Consider the following 24,633-nt stretch of genomic DNA (forward strand, 5'->3'; position numbering starts at 1 on the left):
AAGACAGGTGGATCACGAGGTCAGGAGTTCAAGACCAGCCTAGCCAATATGGTGAAACCCCATCTCCACTAAAAATACAAAAATTAGCTGGGCATGGTGGCATGTGCCTGTAATCCCAGCTACTCAGGAGGCTGGGGCAAGAGAATTGCTTGAACTGGGACCCGGGAGGTAGAGGTTGTAGTGAGCCGAGATCACACCACTGCACTTCAGCCTGGGCTACAGAGTGAGACTCCGTCCCAAAAAAAAAAAAAAAAAAAAAAAAAAAAAGAACAAAAAATACTTCCATACTCAAGTGGGACGTAGCCCAGAAAAGCAACACTGTTTTCACATTTGAAAATCACAATATTAATAGAATCAGTATCAAAAATATTTGACAAAGGTCAATATCCTTTCAATACCTCTTCCACTATGAAAACATTCAGTAAACTGGAAATGGAAGGAAACTTCCTTAACCTGAAATAAGGTATTCATGAAAACCCCACTATAACATCATACCGATGGTGACACTGAATGTTTCCCCCTAAGATCAAATACAAGACAAGGACGTCTGTTTTCAACACAGCTATTTAACATGCTAAAAGATGCTACCAGGGCAATCAGGCAAGAAAATGAAATTAAAGCATTCAAGATTTTAAAGGGCAACAAACACAGCCTCTGTCTCCCCATCAGACATACAAAATCACTCACATTTTGTCACTGCACATATAGGTGGACATACCCAGGCAGACACACAAACCCTCAGAGATAACACCTCAGAGACATAAACAGGTGCTTGCAGAGACAAACACGGCACAGGCCTCTCCACTCCTCCCCAGCTTTCTCTCTCTCTCCTTAGGACTAAGCACCATCTGACACACTGCATATTCTACTTATATCTTATTTCTTGTCTCTCACCCTGCTTCAAGCAGATAGGGTTATTTGTTCAGCTCTGTTTAATGCAGCACCCACTAGGAGATCTGTTACAAAAAAGGAGATTAATACTCATGGAAAGGCTGGGCGCAGTGGCTCACGTCTTTAATCCCAGCACTTTGGGAGGCTGAAGCAGGTGGATCACCTGAGGTCAGGAGTTTGAGACCAGCCTGGCCAACATGGTGAAACCCCATCTCTACTAAAAATACAAAAATTAGCTGGGTGTGGTGGCAAGCACCTGTAATCCTAGCTATTTGGGAGGCTGAAGCAGGAGAATCGCTTGAATCAGGGAGGTGGAGGTTGCAGTAAGCCGAGATCCCACCACTGCAGTCCCACCTGGGCAACAAGAGCGAAACTCTGCCTCAAAAAAAAAAAGTACTCGTTGAATCAGGAGATCATACACACACGGGGGTTTTACACAAACCTCATCATAGGCTCACATTCACTTGATTTTCAGAGTGAATTCTTTAAAACCCATCCCATGTGGCAGAGGGGTGTCTCTTAACCTCCAGACCAAAGGTAGGTTTATCCAAATGAGCTGAAAATTTAGGTCCAGGCAAACAATTGTACACAGGTGTTTATAGCAGCATTATTCATAATTTTCAAAATTTGGAAGCAACTAAGATGCCTTACAGTAGACAGATGGATACATAACAGCTACCTCCAGACAATGGAGGTACTAAAAATAAATGAGCTAAAAGGTAATGGAAGAACCTTAAATGCGTATTACTTTTTAAAAAAAATTTCATGATCACGTGCCCGCAAATGCTTATTACTAAGTGGAAAAAACAACTCTGAAAAGACTACATACTGTATGATTCAAACTATATAACATTGCGGAAAAGACAGAATCATAAAACAGTACAAAAATCAGTGGTTGCCAGAAGTCAGGGGGAGAGAGGGATAAATAGGTGGATGAGAGGGTTTTTAGGACAATGAAACTACTCTGTATTATACCATAATAGAAATGTCACTGTATAGTTGCCGAAACTCATAGAATGTACAACTGCAAGAATAAATTCTAATGTAGGCTAGACTTTGGATGACAATAATGTCTCAAAATAGGTTCAATTGTAACAAATGTACAACTTTGGCGCAGAATGTTGATAGCTGGAGGGGTTGTGACTGAGTGGGAATAGGGGGCATAAGGAAACTCTGTACTATGTGCTCAATTTTGCTGTGAACCTAAAACTACTCTAAAAAGTAAAGTATAAGGCCAAGCGTGGTGGCTCACACCTGTAATCCCAGCACTTTGGGAGGCTGAGGCAGGCAGATCACCTGAGGTCAGGAGTTTGAGACCAGCCTGGCCAACATGGCGAAACCCTGTCTCTACTAAAAATATAAAAATTAGCCAGGCGTGGTGACGCAGGCCTGTAATCCCAGCTACTCAGGAAGCTGAGGCAGGAGAATCGCTTCAGCCCAGGAGGTGGAGGTTGCAGTGAGCCAAGATAGCATCACTGCACTCCAGCCTGGGCGACAAAGTAAGATTCTGTCCCAAAAAAAAAAAAAAAAAAAGGAAAGAAAACAGAATCTCTCTCTCTGCCCTTAGGCTGACCTCCTTTCACTTGCTCTTTTTTCTCTGCAAGGCAGACCATATAAACCAAAAATACACTCTAACCTACCCTGCCTTTCTGTCTTGGGGCTAGTCAACATGGCGAAACACTGTCTCTATTAAAAATAAGAAAAATTAGCTGGGCGTGGTGGCACAAGCCTGTAGTCCCAGCTACTCGGGAGGCTGAGGCAGGAGAACAGCTTGAAACAGGAGACAGAAGGGTGCAGTGAGCTGAGATCACACCATTGTACTCCAGCCTGGGCAACAGAGCAAGATTCTGTCTCAAAAAAAAAAAGAAAAAAAAAGAAAGCCATCCTGACTAACATGGTGAAACCCTGTCTCTACTAAAAATACAAAAAATTAGCTGGGGGTGTTGGTGGGCGCCTGTAGTCCCAGCTACTCGGGAGGCTGAGGCAGGAGAATGGCATGGACCCGGGACGCAGAGCTTGCAGTGAGCCGAGATGGTGCCACTGCACTCCAGCCTGGGCAACAGAGCGAGACTCTGTCTCAAAAAAAAAAAAGAAAGAAATTAATGCTTGTTGTTTCAGGCATCCAGTCTGTGGTTATTTATTACAGCAGCCAAAAATGACTAAGATAGGGAGGTTCTTTCTCTAACATACATCAAAGATTTGAAATCTATAGTAATCAGGAGAGTATGGTATTACCAGAGAGACAGACAGACCAATGAAAAAATAGCAAAATCTGAAACAAGGGCATCTATTTAAGGCCCAAGAACCTGTGACAGAGCAGGCATTGTCAGGCAGGGATAGAGATGACAGACACTTCAACACAGGGGCAGGGACAAATGGTTATTTACAAGAGAATACTCAACCCTCTGCATATCATCTAAGTGAAGAAAACACACCTTGCTATTCCCCTCACACCACAACAATCAACACAAAAGGCTTCTGTGACCAACTGTGTGGGGATTTCTCCACATCAAAAAGCAAGTAATTGGCCAAACGTGGTGGCTCACGCCTGTAATCTCAGCACTTTGGGAGGCCGAGGCAGGCAGATCACCTGAGGCAGGCAGATCACCTGAGGCCAGGAGATCGACACCAGCCTGACCAACATGGAGAAACCCCGCCTCTACTAAAAATAAAAAAGTAGCCAAGTGTGGTAGTGCATCCCTGTAATCCCAGCTACTGGGGAGGCTGAGGCAGAAGAATCACTTGAACCCGAGAGGCAGAGGTTGCAGTGAGCCGAGATCAAGCCATTGCACTCCAGCCTGGGCAACAACAGCAAAACTCTGTCTCAGAAAGAAAAAAAAAAGGCAAATAATCAATTGTGCAGCATATAGCCGCTGGGTGCCTGCCAAACCGATTCGATTATTAAGCTATCTACCTGGGGACAGCAGCAGATGCCACAAGTTGAGGGCTCAGTCCTATGAGACTGACCCCACACATCCGACAGCAGTGGCAAGACCAGGCCTCTGGAACTTCTGACCAAAAGGCTTCAAACTGAGGTTCCCATAACACCCTTTTTTGGCTCAATTAACTTGCCAACACAGCTCACAAAATTCGGGAAAACACGTTTACAAGTTTATTATAAAGGCTATTTTAAAGGCTACAAATAAACAGCCAGGTGGAGATGTATAGGGCAAGGTGTACAAGGGTCCCAAGCACAGCTTCCATTCCGGTAGTTAGGGTATGACTCGCTCCTGGCATGAGGATGAGTTCTTGATCACCTTCCTGTAACACAAGCCTCCCTGAGTTCAGCTGTCCAGAAGCTTCCCATACCTCATCCTCTTGGGCCTTTTATACAGACATCATTCAATAGGAATGATAAAAGCATGGCGTTTTATACAGACGTCACTCAATTGGAATGATAAAAGTATGGAACACCCCGTAGAACTGCAATTGGACAAAAAGGGTATGGACTAATACTAATAGATTGAGTGGGAAAACCAATAACGCCTGTCTGCTGACTCTTCTTAGCCTCTGTGTACATTCTTTCCTCCTGGGTAGAGGGTAGGATCCTTTCTGAAATGGGGGTCTTAAGACCTGCAAAGAGACAAGATATGTCAGAAAATTTCTTTACGGCCAGCTCCAAGACAGAAAGGCAGGGGAAGATCAGAGTATATTTTGGCCTGTCTCGGAGAGAAACAAAGGCTATGAAAGGACTGTGGATGAAAGCATATATATATACCATTATATATAAAAATCACAATCTCTCTATAATCAGTTAATTGTAGACTTGCCTGTTATCCTGAATTCATATAATTTTATGTTACTTCAGTATCCAATTTATTAGGTTGGTGCAAAAGTAATTGGGGTTTTTGTCATTACTTTTTTTTTTCTTTTTTTTTTTTTTTGAGATAGAGTCTCACTGTGTTGCCCAGGCTGGAGTACAGTGGTGCCATCCTGGCTCACTGCAACCTCCACCTCCTGTGTTCAAGTGATTCTCCTGCCTTAGCCTCCCAAATAGCTGGGATTACAGGCATGTGCCACCACACCCAGCTAATTTTTGTATTTTTTAGTAGAGACGGGGTTTCGCCATGTTGGCCAGGGTGGTCTCCAGTTCCTGACCCCAAATGATCCACCTGCCTCAGCCTCCCAAAGTGCTGGGATTACAGGTGTGAGCCACCGCACCCAGGCATTTGTCATTCCTTTTAATATAGACTTAACTTTCTCATACCAGAAGCAGGGCTCAATCACCCTTGGCACCATTTGCAGTTTTCTGCTTCCTCCCAGTTCCTCCAAGTGGTTGATCCACTCATCTGCCTTACAGATCACCTCCCTAAGGAACACCTAGATACAATTTACTTGACTCTTCCACTGACACCCACACTCCTATGGACTGAACAGACACGCTGCAGTGACCACCTGGCAGTTACAGTGTGACTCCATATAACTCGTGCTTCCTTCTTCTAAACACACCAACTAAAACCTCCCGAAGAGAAACTGGGTTAGGTAACACCTTGGACCCCAATAAAGGATTTGGCCCACAATTCCCTCTCTTTCCCTTGCTCCCCACTGACAGGCTGAGGGTATGTGTCACAAATAGTTCCACCTACCTGCTGGCCTACAAGGCATGCTGCTCTCCTCTCTCTGGGATTTTTTTTTTTTTTTTTTTGAGATGGAGTCTCGCTCTGTCGCCAGGCTGGAGTGCAGTGGCGCAATCTCGGCTCACTGCAACCTCCGACTCCCTGGTTAAAGTGATTCTCTGGCCTCAGCCTCCCGAGTAGCTGGGATTACAGGCACGCACCATCACACCCAGCTAATTTTTGTATTTTTAGTAGAGACGGGGTTTCACCATGTTGGCCAGAATGGTCTCGATCTCCTGACCTCGTGATCTGCCTGCCTCAGCCTCCCAAAGTACTGGGATTACAGGCGTGAGCCACCACACCCGGCCTCTGGGATTTATAAGTAATAAACTCCTGTTATTTCCTGTGTTTGTTGAATTGTCTCCTCTGAGTCTCACCTAATTGCCTAACTGACACACCTGACTACTATTTGAACCTAACTACTATCAATCGGGGCTCTCTTGGTAGGAACAGAGTGGTAGTGTTTATTAGCCACTAATAGATACCGGATTAGTGGCTACTCTAGTCTAGGATTAAACTGACAATGGTCAGACAAGATCTACAAAGTGCCTGCTTGTACAGAGCAAGTATAAACAAGTGTGCTGTGAGAGGGACACCTGGTCATGGGTATAACATCTAGGCATCAGGCCCTCCAACAGAATGAAGAAATATCCCTTGAAAGGCACATTGTAAATATCCTCCAAGAAATCCCCCAGAGCCTCACCAGGACAGGGATAAAGTTTTAGCCAGTCTCCAGCTATAAACAAGATCAAATTAGAAAAACACAAACCTGTTAAAAACAAAAGCAGGCCAGGCACAGTGGCTCACATCTGTAATCCCAGCATGGTGGGAGGCAAGGCAAGTAGATCACTTGAGGTCAGGAACCCTGTCTCTACTAAAAATACAAAAATTAGCTGGGCGTGGTGGCTCACGCCTGTTATCCCAGCTACTCGGAAGGCTGAAGCACTGGAAACGCCTGACGCCAGGAGGCGAAGGCTGCAATGAGCCAACACCATGTCACTGCACTCCAGCCTGGGTGGCAGAGCGAGACTCTGTCTCCAAAAAAAAAAAAAAAAAAAAAAAAAAAGAGAGAGAGAGAGAGAGAGAAAATAAAAAATAAAAAATTTAAAAATTTTAAAAAGTAGCAAACTTTCATAAGTTACAATTTTTTTTTCAGCTTCACAGTAGGGAGAGTGTTCTTTATTTAACCTGGGAGCACGGATTCAAGTTGCCCTAAATATACACTCCCTAGAGTGTTTTCTTACAAGAAAATTAAGTAGGCCTGAAAGGAAGAGCCAAAGTCAACTCAATTAAAATCAAGAAGAGTACCCTTCCCCACCCTTGATGATGATGCATGCAGAAGGCGGCCAAAAAAGCAAACGAACAAAAAAATTTAAAAGAGTCCATCAAAATGTAGAATGGAGTGAAAAGATAAATCACTCCCTGGAACAATATATTAGCAATCCCTACAAATGAAAAAGAATTAGTCTACAGAGTACGTTAAAAAAAGAAAAAAGGGAAGAAATGAAGCAATAAATATACAAATGACTTCAATGTGACAAGATGACTGAAAACTATTTTACAGAAGATGAAAGGCCACACAGGAAAAAATGCTCAGTCCTAGTGTAAAAAGCAACATGTAATCACAGAGAGAAAAATAAAGAGAACTACTTATAAAGAGTAAATACACATGCATACATGGTCAGATGGTTAATCCACATATTCCATTGGCATTCCCAAGTCAATTTGAATTTATCTATAAGCTACATCCCAGGGATTTTTTTTTCCAATGTATAAAAAATTTACAAAGCTGCCGGGTGCGGTGGCACACACCTGTAATCCCAGCACTTTGGGAGGCTGAGGTGGGCAGATCACGAGGTCAAGAGATCAAGACCATCCTGGCCAACATGGTGAAACCCCGTCTCTACTAAAAATAAAAAAAATTAGCTGGGTGGGGCCTGGCGCAGTGGCTCATGCCCATAATCCCAGCACTTTGGGAGGCCGAGGTGAGCAGATCACCTGAGGTCAGGAGTTAGAGACCAGCCTGACCAACATGGAGAAACCCTGTCTCTATTAAAAAACAAAATTAGCTAGACTTGGTGGTGCATGCCTATAATCCCAGCTACTCTGGAGGCTGAGGCAGGAGAATCGCTTGAACCTGGGAAGCGGAGGTTGCAGTGAGCTGAGATTTTGCCATTGCACTCCAGACTGGGCAACAAGAGTGAAACTCCGTCTCAAAAAAAAAAAAAAATTAGCTGGGTGTGGTGGCATGTGACTGCAATCCCAGCTACTTGGGAGGCTGAGGCAAGAGAATCACACTTGAACCCAGGAGGCAGAGGTTGCAGTGAGCTGAGATCGCGCCACTGCACTCCAGCCTGGCCTGGCGACAGAGCGAGACTCCGTCTCAAAAAAAAAAATATTTATGAAGCATGGCTGGGCACAGTGGCTCATGCCTTATAATCCCAGTACTGAGCCCAAGGGTTCGAGATTAGCCTGGGCAACATGGCAAGACACCATCTCTATAAAAAAATACAACCATTAGTGAGGCGTGTGGCGCACACCTGTAGTCCCAGCTACTTGGGAGGGTGAGATGGAAGGATTGCTTGAGCCTGGGAGGCCAAGGTTGCAGTGAGCTATGATCGCGCCACTGCACTTCAGTCTGGGCGACAGAAGAAGACCTGCCTCAAAGGAAAAAAAAAAAAAGAAGTTTATGAAGCATTAGCACTTGGGAGACAAAAACAATTACATTGGCAACAGATAAAATACTAACAACTCAAATCAAGCAGTGGAATGGTTAGTAATCTGGGTGACCCACAGCCTCAGACAGCAGCATGTGTGCAATGGACTGAGGCAAAGAAACCACAAAAGGCCGGGCACAGTGGCTCACACCTGTAATCCTAGCACTTTGGGAGGCTGAGACGAGCGGATCACAAGGTCAGGAGATCAAGACCATCCTGGCTAACACGGTGAAACCCCGTCTCTACTAAAAATACAAAAAAATTAGCTGGGCGTGGTGGCGGGCGCCTGTAGTCCCAGCTACTCAGGAGGCTGAGGCAGGAGAATGGCATGAACCCAGGAGGAGGAGCTTGCAGTGAGCCAAGATCTCGCCACTGCACTCCAGCCTGGGCGACAGAGCTAGACTCTGTCTCGAAAAAAAAAAAAAAAAAAAAAAAAGAAACCACAAAAATACCTTTTCAGCATATTCATGTTAATATCAACTTACTGAAAACTTACAAGTGGCAAAACTCTGTGACAAATCAACAATAAAGCTATAAAAAATAAAAGATGCAGTGCACGGTGGCTCACACCTGTAAGCACTTTGGGAGGCCGAGGAGGGCAGATTGCTTGGGCTCAGGACTCAGAGACCAGCCTTGGCAACATGGCAAAACCCCATCCGTACAAAAAATACAAAAATAAGCCAGGCGTGGTGGTGCACGTCTATAGTCCCAGCTACTCAGGAGGCTGAGGTGGGAGGATGGCTTGAACCAGAAAGGTAGAGGTTGCAGTGAGCCAAGATTGTGCCACTGCACTCCAGCCTGGGCAATAGAGCCAGACCTTGTCTCATTCATCCATTCATAAATAAATAAATAACAAAAAAATCAGAATCAGGGCCCAGCACGGTGGCTCACCCATGTAATCCTAGCACTTTCGGAGGCTGAGGCTGGTGGATCATGTGAAGTCAGGAGTTCGAGACCAGCCTGACCAATATGGTGAAACCCTGTCTTTACTAAAAATACAAAAATTAGCTGGGTGTGCTAGCGTGCACCTGTAGTCCCAGATATTTGGAAGGCTGAGACAGGAGAATTGCTTGTACCCAGGAGGCAGAGGTTGCAGTGAGCTAAGATCATACTCTAGCCTCAGTGACAGAGTGAAACGCTATCTCAAAAAAAAAAAAAAAAAAGAAAAAAGAAAAGGGCCGGGCATGGTGGCTCACGCCTGTAATCCCAGCACTTTGGGAGGCCAAGGTGGGCAGATCACGAGGTCAGGAGATCGAGACCATCCTGGCTAACATGGTGAAACTCTGTCTCTACTAAAAATACAAAAAATTAGCCAGGCATGGTGGCGGGCGCCAGTAGTCCCAAGTTACTCGGGAGGCTGAGGCAGGAGAATGGCGTGAACCCGGGAGGTGGGGCTTGCAGTGAGCCGAGATTACGCCACTGCACTCAAGCCAGGGGGACACAGAGAGACTCTGTCTCAAAAAAATAATAATAATAATAATAAAAATACAAAAAAATTAGCTGGACTTGGTGGCGGGCGCCTGTAAGTCCCAGCTACTCGGTAGGCTGAGGCAGGAGAATCGCATGAACCCGGGAGGCTGGGCTTGCAGTGAGCCAAGATCGTTCCATTGCACTCTAGCCGGGCAACAGAGCGAGACTCCGTTTCAAAAAAATCAGAATCAGTACTGTGGTCACCTCTGGGTACAGAGAAGGAGGGTGAAATTAGGGAGACACGCCAGAAATGCCCAAGGCTTATTTGTTTACCTTTACCCACATTCAAAAGTTTACTACACTCTCACTGTGGAGATGTAGCTCAGAGTGGCTCCTCCTAGGCAATGAGTGAGGAATATTTGAGTAATTAGAAAATATAATCCTCAGAGCACTACTCACCCTACTGTCCCCTCCTCAGTGTGGAAATGCTCCCTCCTCCAGGGTCTTAATTCTCACCAGCAACCACTCACCCAGAGTCGATGTAAGGTTCTGACCTGTGATGTCATTTTTTCTGACAACAAATATGTGGAGACTGCTCAGTATCAACTAACTTTCCAACACCAGCTGGGGATCCAGTAATTCAATTCTGACATCACCTGGCATTAGCCCAGACCCCACAAGTCCAGGGTCCACCCCAGGACACAGCCCCCACTGCAGATGCCAGTCCCAGCCCTGGTGTGCTGGGAGGGTGGTACAGCAGGGGGGAGTGGAGGCACCCTTAATTCTAACCAACTGCATATAAATCCAACAAACGCTCCTCACTTTCAATAATTTGCTAGTACTACTAACAGAACTCAGAAAAACACAAGTTTGCCAGTTTGTTATAAAGGATGACTCCTATAATCCTAGCACTTTGGGAGGCCAAGGCGGGTGGATCACCTGAGGTCAGGAGTTCGAGACCAGCGTGGCCAACATGATAAAACCCCATCTTTACTATAAATACAAAAAAAATTAGCCGGGCCTGGTGGCAGGCACTTGTAATTCCAGCTACTTGGGCAGCTGAGGCAGAAGAATCGCTTGAACCTGGGAGGTGGAGGTTGCAGCAAGCCGAGATCCTGCCATTGCATTCCAGCCTGGGCAACAAGAGTGAAACTCCATCTCAAAACAAACAAACAAACAAACAAACAAACAAAAAACAAACCCAAGAACAGCCAAATGGAAAAGATATATAGGACCAGGGAAGTGGGGGTCCCCTGGAAGGCCCCAGCCCTCTACTTCAACTGTCCTCTGGGAGGAGTCACGCAAGGGCCAATATTCACCAGACCCTCCAGGGAAGGGAGTATAGGACCCCCTTCCCTACAGGACTTGAGTACCACCCTCCTAGCACATCACTGTGTTCACCGACCAGGAAGCTCTCCGAATGTCTTCATTCCAGAATTTTTACATTAACAGAACTCAATATCCAGCCTCTCCCCCTTTACTGTGGTCAAAAATGGGGCTTGTCGGGGGCGCAGTGGCTCATGCCTGTAATCCCAGCACTTTGGGAGGCTGAGGTAGGCAGATCACCTGAGGTCAGGAATTGGAGACCAGCCTGGCTAATATGGTGAAACCTTAATAAAAAATTAGCCGGGCGTGGTGGTGTGCGCCTATAATCCCAGCTACTTGGGAGGCTGAGGCAGGAGAATCGCTTGAACCCAGGAGGCAGAGATTAGAGTGAGCCGAGATCGCGCCATTGCACTCCAGCCTGGGCAATGAGAGTGAAACTCCATCTCACACACACAAAAAAAAAAAAACAGAAAAAGAAAAAAAAAAAGGGCATTTGTAGTCAGTATCTGGCTTTGTTATTTTTTTAAAAAAAAGGCCATAAAGTAATGGAAAAGGTATCTTTGCATGAGTCTGCTTCTGCAAAACAGAAAGAACTGAGTGGTTAACGGGGCAGTGATTTCTATGACCCTATTTATTTAACTGGATTATAGGGCTTGAGTAAAACTCAACATTATTAGCAGTTTGGCTTTGCTTTCACAGAATTAGTTTAATTGTAGAATAAATTGTACAAATTGGGAAAGTCTCTGAGGGGCAGACTTAGATGCTTTTGTCTTTTGTAGAAAGGTTTTAGGTAGAGACGGGGTGTGGTGGCAGGCACGTGCATTTTTTTTTAGTAGGGACGGGGTTTCTCCATGTTGGTCAGGCTGGTCTTGAACTCCTGACCTCAGGTGATCCGCCTGTCTTGGCCTCCCAAAATGCTGGGATTACAGGCGTGAGCCACCGCATCCGGTCTTTTCTTTTTTTTGAGATAAAGTCTGGCAATGTTGCCTAGGCTGGTCTCAAACTGCTGAGCTCAAGCTATCCTCTGGCCTCAGCCTCCCAAAGTGATGGGATTACAAGCGTGAGCCACGGCATCAGGCCTACAAATGCCCATTCTTTGCTTCATAAAACATTAGCTGAACAGTTTTGTCTTCACTGATCAGTGGGAACAAAACATTTGTTAACCAAACATTCCTTAAATTTGTGTCTCTGACACAGACCATCAAAGATTTGGCTTCATGACTCTTCAATGTACTAGAATGAAATTCTACTTCTTAGGTGAAAAGCCACAGGACCTACACATATCATGTAGATAATTACTCCAAAATATAGAGAAACACAGATGCAAGCCCTTGACTTGTAAATTTCCTCCAGACCCTTAACTTTGACCCACTCTCAGCCTGAACAAATAGGTAACACTTCCTAAGAACAGAATAACCTCAGAATAAAACATGCTCTGATCTAGGTCTGATTTTGCACCCTCTATCCTGCCTTCTTCCTCCTCATCTTCTTTCTAATCTTGCTTGCCCCTTCCTATGAAAGAAAACACTTTTCTGCCTAAACTTTCAGATCTTTGCAGATCTTATATTTGGTTGGTGCCTTCCTTTATGCAGTACTCCTTTGGATTGGCCTCAGTTTGGAGTCGCTGGCCTCAGGCCTCTGCACCCCAGTCAAGGCTACCCACTTCCCTTTACATACCTCATGTGGATATATAAAGAAAATACCCATGTTTGATGACTCATGTTTGACGAATCCAGCAAAATCAATCTCAATGTTTATGGGAGGGAAGAAAATTAAGGCACATTTACATCATAGCTGAACAGAAAAAGCACAGGAATCCACTCTTTTCAGACAAAGATGTCACTTAACTACTATTTCCATGATAACAAATCATTTAGTAAACAAAAATCCTATTAGAGGATTCCTAGTTGTTGCCAGGTCCTGTTCCCTAAGATTTAGAATTCATCTGCCAAGTTCCAATAACAGGAAACAGAACAGTTATTCACTGTCACAAATTCTCCACCTTGCAAGAGAAATTGTTGTTTTGATGAATCTTTGTAATTCTCCAATTTATCTACTAACTTTCTTGGGAAACCATATTCATTTTTCTGAAGCCATAATAGAAGAGTTGGTTCTCCCCATCCCCATTTCGTTTCCCTGATAATATTCTCAAGGTTAAGCCCCGGAATTCCATTTCAAGTCACCCAACAGAACACAGATCTGACAAACATACTACACATATACTACACATGCTCTGGGAAAGAATAAAAGAAAATAAGAATTTGTTGTTGTTATTGTTGTTATGCAGTTTAAATTTTTTTTTTTTTTTTTTTTTTGAGACGGAGTCTTGCTGTGTCACCCAGGCTGGAGAGCAATGGCACGATCTCAACTCACTGCAACTTCCACCTCCGGGGTTCAAGTGATTCTCCTGCCTCGGCCTCCTGAGTACCTGGAATTATAGGCGCCCACCACCACACCTGGCTAATTTTTGTATTTTTAGTAGAGACGAGGTTTCACCAGGTTGGCCAGGCTGGTCTCAAACTCCTGACCTCAGGTGATTCACCTGCCTCGGCCTCCCAAAGTGCTGGGATTACAGGCGTGAGCTACCGCACCCAGCCAGCAGTTTAAATTTTATTGACCTTCCAGTTTTTTTTTTTTTTAAGTTTAAGGTCACACCGCTAAGTTTGACATGCTACATACAGATGGTGCAGAATATGAGTATGAAGAGATACACATTGGTCCATGTCCCAAAAGATTACAGAATCATCTCCATAAATACACAAAGAATTATTGTGAAGACACAAGGGCACTGTCCAGGTTTTCTAGGACACTTTTCTAAGTGACTTGAGGCATAAAATCCACACCACTGTGAACACACACATTGTAGACTTTGTGTCTCTGACACAGACCATCAAAGATTTGGCTTCATGACTCTCAAATGTACTGGAATGAGATTCTGCTTCTTAGGTGAAAAGCCACAGCACCTACACATATCATGTAGATAATTACTCCAAAATATGGAGAAATACAGATACAAGCCCTTGCAAATAAGAATTTTTAAAATGTGGAATATAAGACTAATTTCTTTCCCCCTGAAATCTACCTCTTCGGAAATACATTGTCTTCTCTATGAAGCTCTACTGATAAAATGCACTTTCAACTAAATGAAATACTCAAGCTGAACTTGTTGTTAAGGCAACAATCCCAGGGAGAAGCAGTGCTGACCTGGAATACAGACATTCATCTGACTCCAGTGTCAGCAGAGCTCATCCTGTCTATCAGTTGGGACATCCCTCTAACCCCATCGTGCTCACTGAAATGCTCAGTGATCACCCACCCAAGAGACACTGCATTATGCCCCACTGTGTACCTGAAGTGCATTTTGTTTCTCGGGTTCTTCCACTACCTTGCTGAGATAGTTTTTCTCCCTTCACAAGGCTGAGAGAATTCAAAGGACAGGAAACATTTCCATCTTTTCCCTAAAAAGTAGAGGCTAAAGCACAAAATATGACCCAAAGTGCCTGAAAAAGGGGGACAAGATGTGGGCTGATACAAAGTTCTTTGTCAGGAATTCTCACTGATTTACAGAAGTAACATAGATAAGCAAGTGGCTATGCACTGTTAAGGTATAGGGTGTGGGTTCCAGTGTCCCGTGCTGCATTAGTAAGTTAGTTATACCTATTTGTGGGAATAGCTGTTTCAAAAGATGAATTCATAGCTTCAGGGAGTTAGAAGGTGATTGCTGTATCATTGGAATGTCTCTATGTGCCCGTTCATTTAAAAGGACCCACATTTATCAGACGAAAATTATTTTTTTGAGGCCGGGTGCAGTTAACGCCTGTAATCCCAGCACTTTGGGAGGCCAAGGCAGGGGGATCACGAGGTCAGGAGATCAAGACCATCCTGGCTAACACGGTGAAACTCCGTCTCTACTAAAAATACAAAAAATTAGCCGGGCGTGGTGGCATGCGCCTGTAGTCCCAGGTACTGGGGAGGCTGAGGCAGGAGAATCGCTTGAATCCAGGAGGCAGAGGTTGCAGTGAGCCGACATCACACCACTGCACTCCAGCCTGGGCAACAGAGAGACTCCGTCTCAAAAAAAAAAAAAGAAAATTATCTGGGAGTGGTGGCGCAAAACTGTGGTCCCAGCTACAGGGGAGGCTGAGGCAGGAGAATCGCTTGAACCCAGGAGATGGAGGTTGCAGTGAGCCAAGATCACGTCACTGCATTCCAGCCTAGGCGACAGAGGGAGACTCTTTCAAAACACACAAAAAATGTTCTTTTCTCAATCCTCAATACCAGCATCTGATTGGCTGACCACTAATGTGTCTCCAAGGGATGGAAACTGGGGTTGGAGGAGGAAAAGCTGAGTGCCCCCAGGGGTTGGCTATTTAGAAGCGGGTATGCTAGATTTATCCTAGTCCCAGGGCATTCTGCCAGCCTTCTATTTCAACTGTCCACTGGGAAGAGTCACCCAAGACCCAATATTCACTAGACCCTAGAAGAGACTTGGCAGCTGCGGGCAGCTTGAGTCAGCCCCAGACAGTTTTGAAACCCAGAACCAGGAAAAAATAGATAGGAGGGGGCGCTGAAGGCATATCACCCTGTAAAGATTCCAAAGGAGAACCTCAACTCAAAGACATTCTGATGAGGTATCCGTGCATAGAGAAGATAAAAGGACAAGCACAAAGGTTTTTTACAACGGAGTGTCAAGGCTATGAACAGAAAACAAATCTTGATGAAAGGGTAATCCATGGCTTTGTTGAAAAATAAACAATGAAAACACAATGTTTGAAATGTAGAATATAGGAGAAACGGTTGCTAATGTTGTCGTGAATAGAATGGGAGAGGCTGACGTTTGCAAACGCGAAAAGAGAACCGGAAATTTGGGGATTTACTGCAAGCCCTGGAAACAGCAGGCTGGGGGACGGAGTGAGGATTTGGGACCCTGCATCCCATACACTTAGAAAACTCAGGGAAAAATGGGTGTCCTCTGTGGAGAGAAAAGGAACTGGGAACCTCATAGACCACGGCTCCTTCCACGCACAAGTCAGGATTTCCCCCACCCCATGACCCTCGCGTGGCCCCCGCACAATCTGGAGAGACTTGGGGCTCCGGGACCGGGGCCGCAATCGCGGCACAGAGCGGGACAAGGACGCCCGGGGTCCCGGCTGCCGGCCCAGCCCCACCCTGCGGCGGAGGGTACCAACGGCTGAGCTGCGCCAGAGGGACTCGGTACGCAGACCCAGAGTCGCCCACGGGAAGGCCCGGGCCCCGCCACAGCCAGTTCCGGTCGTCCACCCAGCCCCTCCTCCCTGTCTCGGGACGCAGGGCCCGACACACTCACCATTTCCTGACTCCCGGGTGTCCCGGCTTCCTCCCTCCGGATCCCAAGGCAGGTACAGGGAACGGCGCCACAGAGACTCCAGGAGAGCCACTCTGGGCCTCTGGGACCAGCGAAGCGAAACCAAGTACGGCAGACGCGAGAAATGAAAATCCCGCGAGAAGGTTGAACGTCTGCAGCTGCGTCCCCGACGGCGCGCCTGATTGGACCGATCGCAGAGCTCCGCCCCGGCGCCCCTGATTGGGTACAGCTTCGGGCTCTGCCCCCTGAATCTTGACAGATGTGAATGACAGGAGATGTGAAGCACAGATGAGTGAAGCGGCAATGAAGGGTCTTGGCCCCAGCCCTCAAACGCAGGGTGGACTTCTTCCCCTCGTCCCCTTCACTGTACTTGGTCTGCGGGGAATGGGGAGATGGGAGATACTTGCATTTTAGCAGAACTTTATCCGGGTTTACCAAAGGAGATACTTCCTGTACTCAGTGGGTCATTTCTTCATCTACCTCTTGCATGAGGAGTCACAGGTGTGCGCAGGGAGTTCCAGGCAGGACTAGAACAGAAGAAAGGGCGTGATATTCACAGGGATCGGAAATTTGGGATGAGGATATGGGAAGCGTGCCCAAGGCTTTCTCGTACCATATCTCTCTCTCTCTCTCTCTCTTTTTTACTTTATTTACTTATTTATTTATTACTTTATTTATTTATTTGAGACAGGGTCTAGCTCTGCCACCCAGGTTAGAGTGCAATGGCATGATCATAGCTCACTGCAGCCTCCATCTCCTGGGTTCAAGCGAACCTTCCGCTTCGGTCCCCTGAGTAGTAGCGACTACAGGTACATGCCACCAAGCCCGGCAAATTCTTTAATTTTTTGTAGAGACAGGATTTCGTTTGTTGTCCAGGCTGGTCTTGAACTCCTAGCCTCAAGTGAACCTCCCACTTTCGCCTCCCAAATCAATCTACTCATTTTTACCCAAGAAAATAAAAAACTGCCAAGAAGTGAATAAAATTATTAAATGCATGGAAAAACAAGTTCTATTTCCGTAATATTCTGTAAAGAAATCAAAAGGGAAGTAAAGCAAAAAATTTGAACTAGCTCAGATAAGCAGGGCACTTCAGAACATTTAAAAAGGAAAAAATGAATTCAGAAGGTAAAACGTATTCCCAAGCTTGAGAGTCAGTGACTGCTGAAGTGGAGCCACAGAGTACATTAGACCCTGGTGATGAGGCAGGAAACCTAAGGATTTAACTCTGGGAGCTCAACATGCCCTCCTGTCACAGCATCACAATGTGGGAACGCTCCCTCCTTCAATACCTTAATAATTTACACCAGCAGAAAACTCTCACCTCTGGTCAATTTAAGCCCCTTGAAATTCCGACCTCTCCAGCTCATAAACCATTTATCTGGAACGCTACCTAAATGAGTCTCTAAATATGACTTTTAGATATTTTCTTCATATATACAAATTACAACCTGACTGCAGCAACTCTATACATAGAAAAATCAAGGCTGGGCACAGTGGCTCATGCCTGCAATCCCCAACACTTTGAGAGGCCGAGGCGGGCGGATCACTCGAGGTCAGGAGTTCAAAACCAGCCTGGCCAACATGGCGAAACCCCGTCTCTACTAAAATTACAAAAATTAGCCGGGCGCCTATAATCCCAGCTTCTGGGGAGGCTGAGGCACAAGAATAGCTTGAACTCGGGAGGCAGAGGTTGCAGTGAGCCGAGATCGCGCCACTGCACTCCAGCCTGGGTGACAGAGCAAGACAATGTCTCAAAAAAAAAAAAAAAAGTTTTCCAGAAAACTACCTTGAGAAACTAGAGGTACAACCCCAGAAAGGAGAGAAACCCGCACGTGCATTTGCCTGTGAAGTTCCTGCTTTCCAGGGCTCTGCAGCTTCTCAGAATCCACGCTCCTGGAGCAGTTCTGAGCAGCTGGAGACTACCTACAGGGGAAGGCAGGCTGCCCAGGAAGCAATCAGGGGAGCTCCCTTTCCCTCCCTTTGCAGGCTCCAGATTGGACTTAGTGTGGATCACCGGCCTCAGGGTATGCTGCCCCCTGCAAGTTTTTCACCTGCTTTTCACCCACATTGTTCAGTTCCATGAGGCAAACACCCTCAATCCCAGTGTTCGAATAAGAATCCGGCAGAGCCCCTACTTTCCTCCTGTGTTTACCATAAAGTAGAAGAGAAAAATTTCAAGACAGTTTAAGTGGATTTTAAAACTGGCAAATAATTATTCCTTTGAGAAAATGAAGAAGCCAGCAAACTATTATTTCGACATTAACAAACTGTTATGTAAAACCACTAATGAAGGTCGGGTGCGGTGGCTCACACCTGTAATCTCAGCACTTTGGGAGGAGGAGGCGGGCGGATCACCTAAGGTTAGGAGTTCGAGACCAGCCTGACCAACATGGAGAAACCTCGTCTCTACTAAAAGTACAAAATTAGCCAGGCGTGGTGGCGCATGCCTATAATCCCAGCTACTCGGGAGGCTGAGGCAGGAGAATCGCTTGAACCCGGGAGGCGGAAGTTGCCGTGAGCCGAGATTGTGCCATTGCACTCTAGCCTGGTCAACAAGAGCAACACGGTGAAACCCTGTCTCTACTAAAATACAAAAAATTAGCTGGGCGTGGCAGTGTGCGCCTGTAGTCCCATCTACTCCGGAGGCTGAGGCAGGAGAATTGCTTGAACCCGGGAGGCGGAGGTTGCAGTGAGCCGAGATTGTGCCACTGCACTCCAGCCTGGGCGACAGAGCGAGACTCCGTCTCCAGAAAAAAAAAAAAAAAACTAATGAAATATGAACTCTCTTCTGCTTCAGCAGCTCCCTGACCTTCACAGTTGATGGTTGTCACCAGGTGCTCTGTGTCAGGAGATGTACATGTGCAGTTTAGCCATTGAAAATTCTCTCTTAAATTCTCTCTTAAATCGGGCTCGGTGGCTGCGCCAGGCGGACTCCAGTCCACCAGTCCCGAAGTCGCCCCGGACTGGCCCGGGTCCCGTCACAGCAGGTTCCTGTCCAGCACCTTGCTCCACAGTCTCGGGAAATCCCCCCAGCACTCACCATTTCCTGGCTTCTGAGGTGTCTATGGTTCTCCTTACGACTTTCGTGTTCATTGCAAGTCACAGCTGGAAAGAAGCTGCAGCAAAGCCACCTCTGGTGCTTCTCAGAGCAGCATAGACCTGACACCCACCGTGTGGGCGGGTGAAAGGAACGCCTCATAGTTTTGTGGAGCTTCGCGTCCTCCTCCCGGAGCCGCGCCTGATTGGACAATTTGCACAGCCTCACACCCCCGCCCCTCCTGATTGGACAGTGCCACTGGCCCCGCCTTCTGGGAGGCGGAGTGAGAGAATTTAACGCCTGGCTGAGTGGAGCTTGAATGAAAGGTTCTAGGCCCGACATGCGGCTCACACCTATATAATCCCAGGACTTGGGGAGGGCTGGAAAGGAGAACTGCTTGAGGCCAGGAGTTCAAGACCAGCTTGAGCAACGTAGTGAGACCTCATCTCTAAAAAAAAAAAGAAAAAAAAATTAGCCCAACCTGGTGGCCCTGCAACTATAATCCCAGCTATTTAGGAGGCTGAGTAAAGAGGATTGCTTGAACCTTGGAGGTAGAGGCTACAGTTAGCTATGATCACCGCACTGCACTCCAGCCTGGGTGACAGAGTAATACCCTGTATCAAAACAAAAAAAAAAAGAAAAAGAAAAAGATAGATTCTAGCCACAGCCGTATTTCCTCCTTGCGCTGCAGCCTGGCCCCCACCCTGGGGATACTGGCATTTCAGAACATGCTTCAGGCTTTCCAGAGCTGACACTGGTGTCTTCCTGTACTCAGTGGGCCTTTCTTTCAGGGGAGGTGGGGGTGGGGGGAGGGGGTTTGGGGTGGGGAGGTCGTCTGCCTTGAGGTCTGGTCAGGCCAACACTGGAAGAGGAGAGAGGCCTGATGTCGTCAGAGATTATAAATTCGGGATGAGGGATAGCCAAGGATTTTTCATATTTTATCTCCCAATCTACTCATTTTCACTCAAGAAAACAACACACCAATAACAGAATAAAACTAAGTGCATGGAAAAGCTGGAATTATATGGCAGCTATATATATGTGTGTGTATATATAATATATGTATATAATATACGTATATATAATATATACGTATATATAATATATATACATATATACAATATATATGTATGTTATATATGCGTATATATTATATACGTATGTTATATATACGTATATTATATATACGTATATTATATATGCGTATATTATATATACGTATATAATACATATACGTATATTATATATGCGCATATATAATATATACATATATTATATATATACACATATATAGCTGCCATATAATATGTATATATATTATATATAATATACGTATATATAATATACGTATATATAATATATTATATATAATATACGTATATATAATATATTATATATAATATACGTGTATATATACGTGTATATATAATATACGTGTATATATAATATACGTGTATATATAATATACGTGTATATATAATGTACGTGTATATATTATATACGTGTATATAATATATACGTATATTATACATGTACATTATATATTATATATACATATATACATATATAATATATAATGTACATGTATAATATACGTATATATAATATGTATGTATATATTATATATGTACATATATTATATGTATATATATGTACATATGTATATATATGTACATATATTATATATATATATATTTTTTTTGAGACGGAGTCTCGCTCTGTCGCCCGGTTGGAGTTCAGTGGCAGGATCTCAGTTCACTGCAACCTCCATCTCCCGGGTTCAAGCCTTTCTCCTGCCTCGGCCTCCTGAATAGCTGGGATTATGGGCATGTGCCACCACGCCAGGCTAATTTTTGTATTTTTAGTAGAGACGGGGTTTCACCATGTTGGTCAGGCTGGTCTCGAACTCCTGACCTCGTGATCCACCCGCCTCGGCATCCCAAAGTGCTGGGATTACAGGCAGGAGCCACCGCGCCCAGCCGGCAGCAATATTTCATAAAGGAATCAAAAGAAACGTAAAGCAAACATTTGAAGTAGTTCAGATAAGCAGCCGGCTTCAGGCACAGTTCACAAGGAAAACCCTCTGTCAGAAGGTAAATGATATTTCCAAGCTTGGAAGCCAAACTGTGACTGCTGAAATGGAGCCCCCCAGGGCGGATCAGTCCCAGATGATGAGGCAGAGAAAATTAAGGATTTATTTGGGAGTTTGAAATGCCCTTCTGTCCCCTCCTCAGTTTAGAAATTATTCTCTCCTTTAAGACCTTCATTTTCACCAACAGGAAGCTCTCAACTTCAGTCAGCTTAAGCTAAATTTACCGTTAAATTCATAAACCCCGCAGGGCGCGGTGGCTCACGCCTGTAATCCCAGCACTTTGGGAAGCCGAGGCGGACGGATCACGAGGTCAGGAGATTGAGACCATCCTGGCTAACACGGTGAAACTCCGTGTCTACTAAAAATACAAAAAATTAGCTGGGTGTGGTGGCAGGCGCCTGTAGTCCCAACTACTTGGGAGGCTGAGGCAGGAGAATGGCATGAACCTGGGCGGGAGGCGGAGCTTGCAGTGAGCCGAGATTGCGCCACTGCCCTCCCGCCTGGACGACAGAGCGAGACTCCGTCTCAAAAAGAAAAAAATAAAATAAAATAAAATAATACGTAAAATAAAATAAATAAATAAAAATTCATAAACCCTTTCTCCAGGAGACATCCCTAATGGGTCTTGCTCTAATTCTGACCTTCACGGATTTCCTTTTTTCTTTTTCTTTTCTTTCTTTTTTTTTTTTTTTTTTTGAGACAGTCTCGCCCAGTCGCCCAGGCTGGAGTGCAGTGGCGCAATCTCCGCTCACCGCAAGCTCCGCCTCCCGGGTTCACACCATTCTCCTATCTCAGCCTCCTGAGTAGCTGGGACTACAGGCGCCCGCCACCACGCCCGGCTAATTTTTTTTGTATTTTTTTAGTGGTGATGGGGTTTCACAGTGTTAGCCAGGATGGTCTCTATCTCCTGACATCGTGATCCACCCGTCTTGGTCTCCCAAAGTGCTGGGATTACAGGCGTGAGCCACCGCGCCCGGCCGATTTTCTTTGTATTTACAAATTACAGTCTCATTCTAGTGACTCCATGCATAATTAGAGAATTTTTGTCTGAGGATAGTGAGTTATTTTAATTATCAGGACCAGAGAGATATTAAAATGAGGCAGCAATTGGCCGGATGCAGTGACTCATACCTGTAATCCCAGAACTTTGGGAGGCCAAGGCTAACAGATCACCTGAGGTCGGGAGTTCAAGACCAGCCTGGCCAACATGGAGAAACCCTGTCTCTTCTAAAAATACAAAATTAGCCAGATGTAGTGGTGCATGGCTATAATCCCAGCTACTCGGAAGGCTGAGGCAGGAGAATCACTTGAACCAGGAGTAGGAGGTTGCGGTGAGCCGAGATTGTGCCATTGAACTCCAGCCTGGGCAACAAGAGTGAAACTCCGTCAAAAAAAAAAAAAAAAAAATTAGCCAGACATGGTGGCACACACCTGCAGTCCCAGCTACTTGGGAAGCTGAGGCAAGAGGATCACCTGAGCCCAGCAAGTCAAGGCTGCAGTGAGCGGTGATCACACCACTGCCCTCCAGCCTGGGCAATAGAGTGAGACCCTGTCTCAAAAAAAAAAAAAAATATCTTCCAGGACTGTGATATCTTGGGTAAGTACCTCATCTACTTTAGTTACTTCTATTCTCCTTATTCTGTCCCCTCCTCATTGAGGGAAAACACAGAATGTTATAACCTGACAATCATCTGCTGTAAATACTGGAGTTCTTAACACAACCCTGAGAAACTCACACCCATAGAGGGTGTGTGGATGTTAATGACGGCTGGCTCACCACCAGAGAGAGCCTCACTGACTTTTTCTGGAAAATGTCTCAAAGCAGTTAACTGCAAGAATTTTCTGTTTCTGTTTATTCCTATTTTTTTTTTTTTTTTTTGGAGACAGGGTCTTCTCTGTCTCATGTCTCAGAGGCTAGAGCTCAGTGGCGCCAGCTGGACTCACTGCAGCCTCGACCTTCTGGGCTCAAGCCATCCTACCGCCTCAGCCTCCAGAATAGCTAGGACTACAGATGTAGGCCACTATCCCCGGCTAACTTAAATTTTGTGTAGAGACAATCTCCCTATATTGCCTAGGCTGGTCTGGAACTCCTGGCCTTAAGTGATCCTCCCACCTTGCTGGCTCAAAGCGCTGGGATTACAGGCATGAGCCACTGCACCTGGCTCCCCTTGGAAGACTTTTATATAGGGAAATACAACTGAAGTAAAGATCTTTTTTTTTTTTGAGACGGAGTCTTGCTCCGTCACCCAGGCTGGAGTGCAGTGGCGCGATCTCGGCTCACTGCAAGCTCCACCTCCCGGGTTCACGCCATTCTCCTGCCTCAGCCTCCCGAGTAGCTGGGACTATAGGCGCCCGCCACCACGCCTGACTAATTTTTTGTATTTTTAGTAGAGACGGGGTTTCTCCGTGTTAGCCAGGATGGTCTTGATTTCCTGACCTCGTGATCCGCCCGCCTCGGCCTCCCGAAGTGCTGGGATTATAGGCGTGAGCCACCGCGCCCGCCGTAAAGATTTTTAAATAATAAAAACAGGGGTCTCGGGTAGAGGGATGGGGGAGGGATAGCATTAGGAGATATACCTAATGTAAATGACGAGTTAATGGGTACAGCACACCAACATGGCGCATGTATACATATGTAACAAACCTGCACGTTGTGCGCAAGTACCCTAGAACTTAAAGTATAATAAATAAAAATTTAAAAAAACAAAAAACAAAAAACAGGGGTCTTCTTGTGTTGACCAGGTTGGTCTTTAACTCTTTGCTTTAAGCGATCCTCCAGTCTTGGCCTCCCAAAGTGCTAGGATTACAGGCGTGAAACACCGCACCCTGCCTGTGTTCGGATCACAATCTCTTCTAGATTGGATAAAGGGAAAGAAATAAAGGGGGAGAGGGCATGGTTTCATCAATGGAGATTCTCTGCAGATGCAAACTCCCCCCCTCCAAAGACAGCTTTGCCAGGCCACTTTTTTTGCGGCCAAGCCACAGCCATTTCAAAATCTGTCAAATAAATATATTTTGGCGTAAAATATTTTAATTTCCTTCACCTCCACTGGACTCTGAGTCTGGAATTTCCTGTGCAGGACAAAGGAGCAGGAAGACAACGGTGCCCCCTCTAGCAATTCGGAGCAAATTTGGCTGAAACGCAAATACCCAAAGAGCAAGACACAGGGAGGGAGCTCGCTTAGATAATCTGTGGTTGG

At 45.5% G+C, this 24,633-nt stretch overlaps 1 protein-coding gene across 1 annotated transcript in view; it reads right to left on the reverse strand.

Moving 5' to 3' along the window:
• Window positions 1-24,633, reverse strand: part of LOC100580991 (zinc finger protein 136) — a 36,378-nt gene that overhangs the window by 11,497 nt on the left and 248 nt on the right. The window contains exons 2-3 of the mRNA XM_004089308.3: window positions 24,478-24,568; window positions 16,287-16,679 (exon numbers count right to left, since the gene is read on the reverse strand). Coding sequence (XP_004089356.2) covers window positions 16,287-16,679; window positions 24,478-24,568 — 484 coding nt within the window. The remainder of the gene's footprint in view (window positions 1-16,286; window positions 16,680-24,477; window positions 24,569-24,633) is intronic.

This window comes from Nomascus leucogenys, chromosome 10 (assembly GCF_006542625.1).
Source record: "Nomascus leucogenys isolate Asia chromosome 10, Asia_NLE_v1, whole genome shotgun sequence".
Lineage (NCBI taxonomy): Eukaryota > Metazoa > Chordata > Mammalia > Primates > Hylobatidae > Nomascus > Nomascus leucogenys.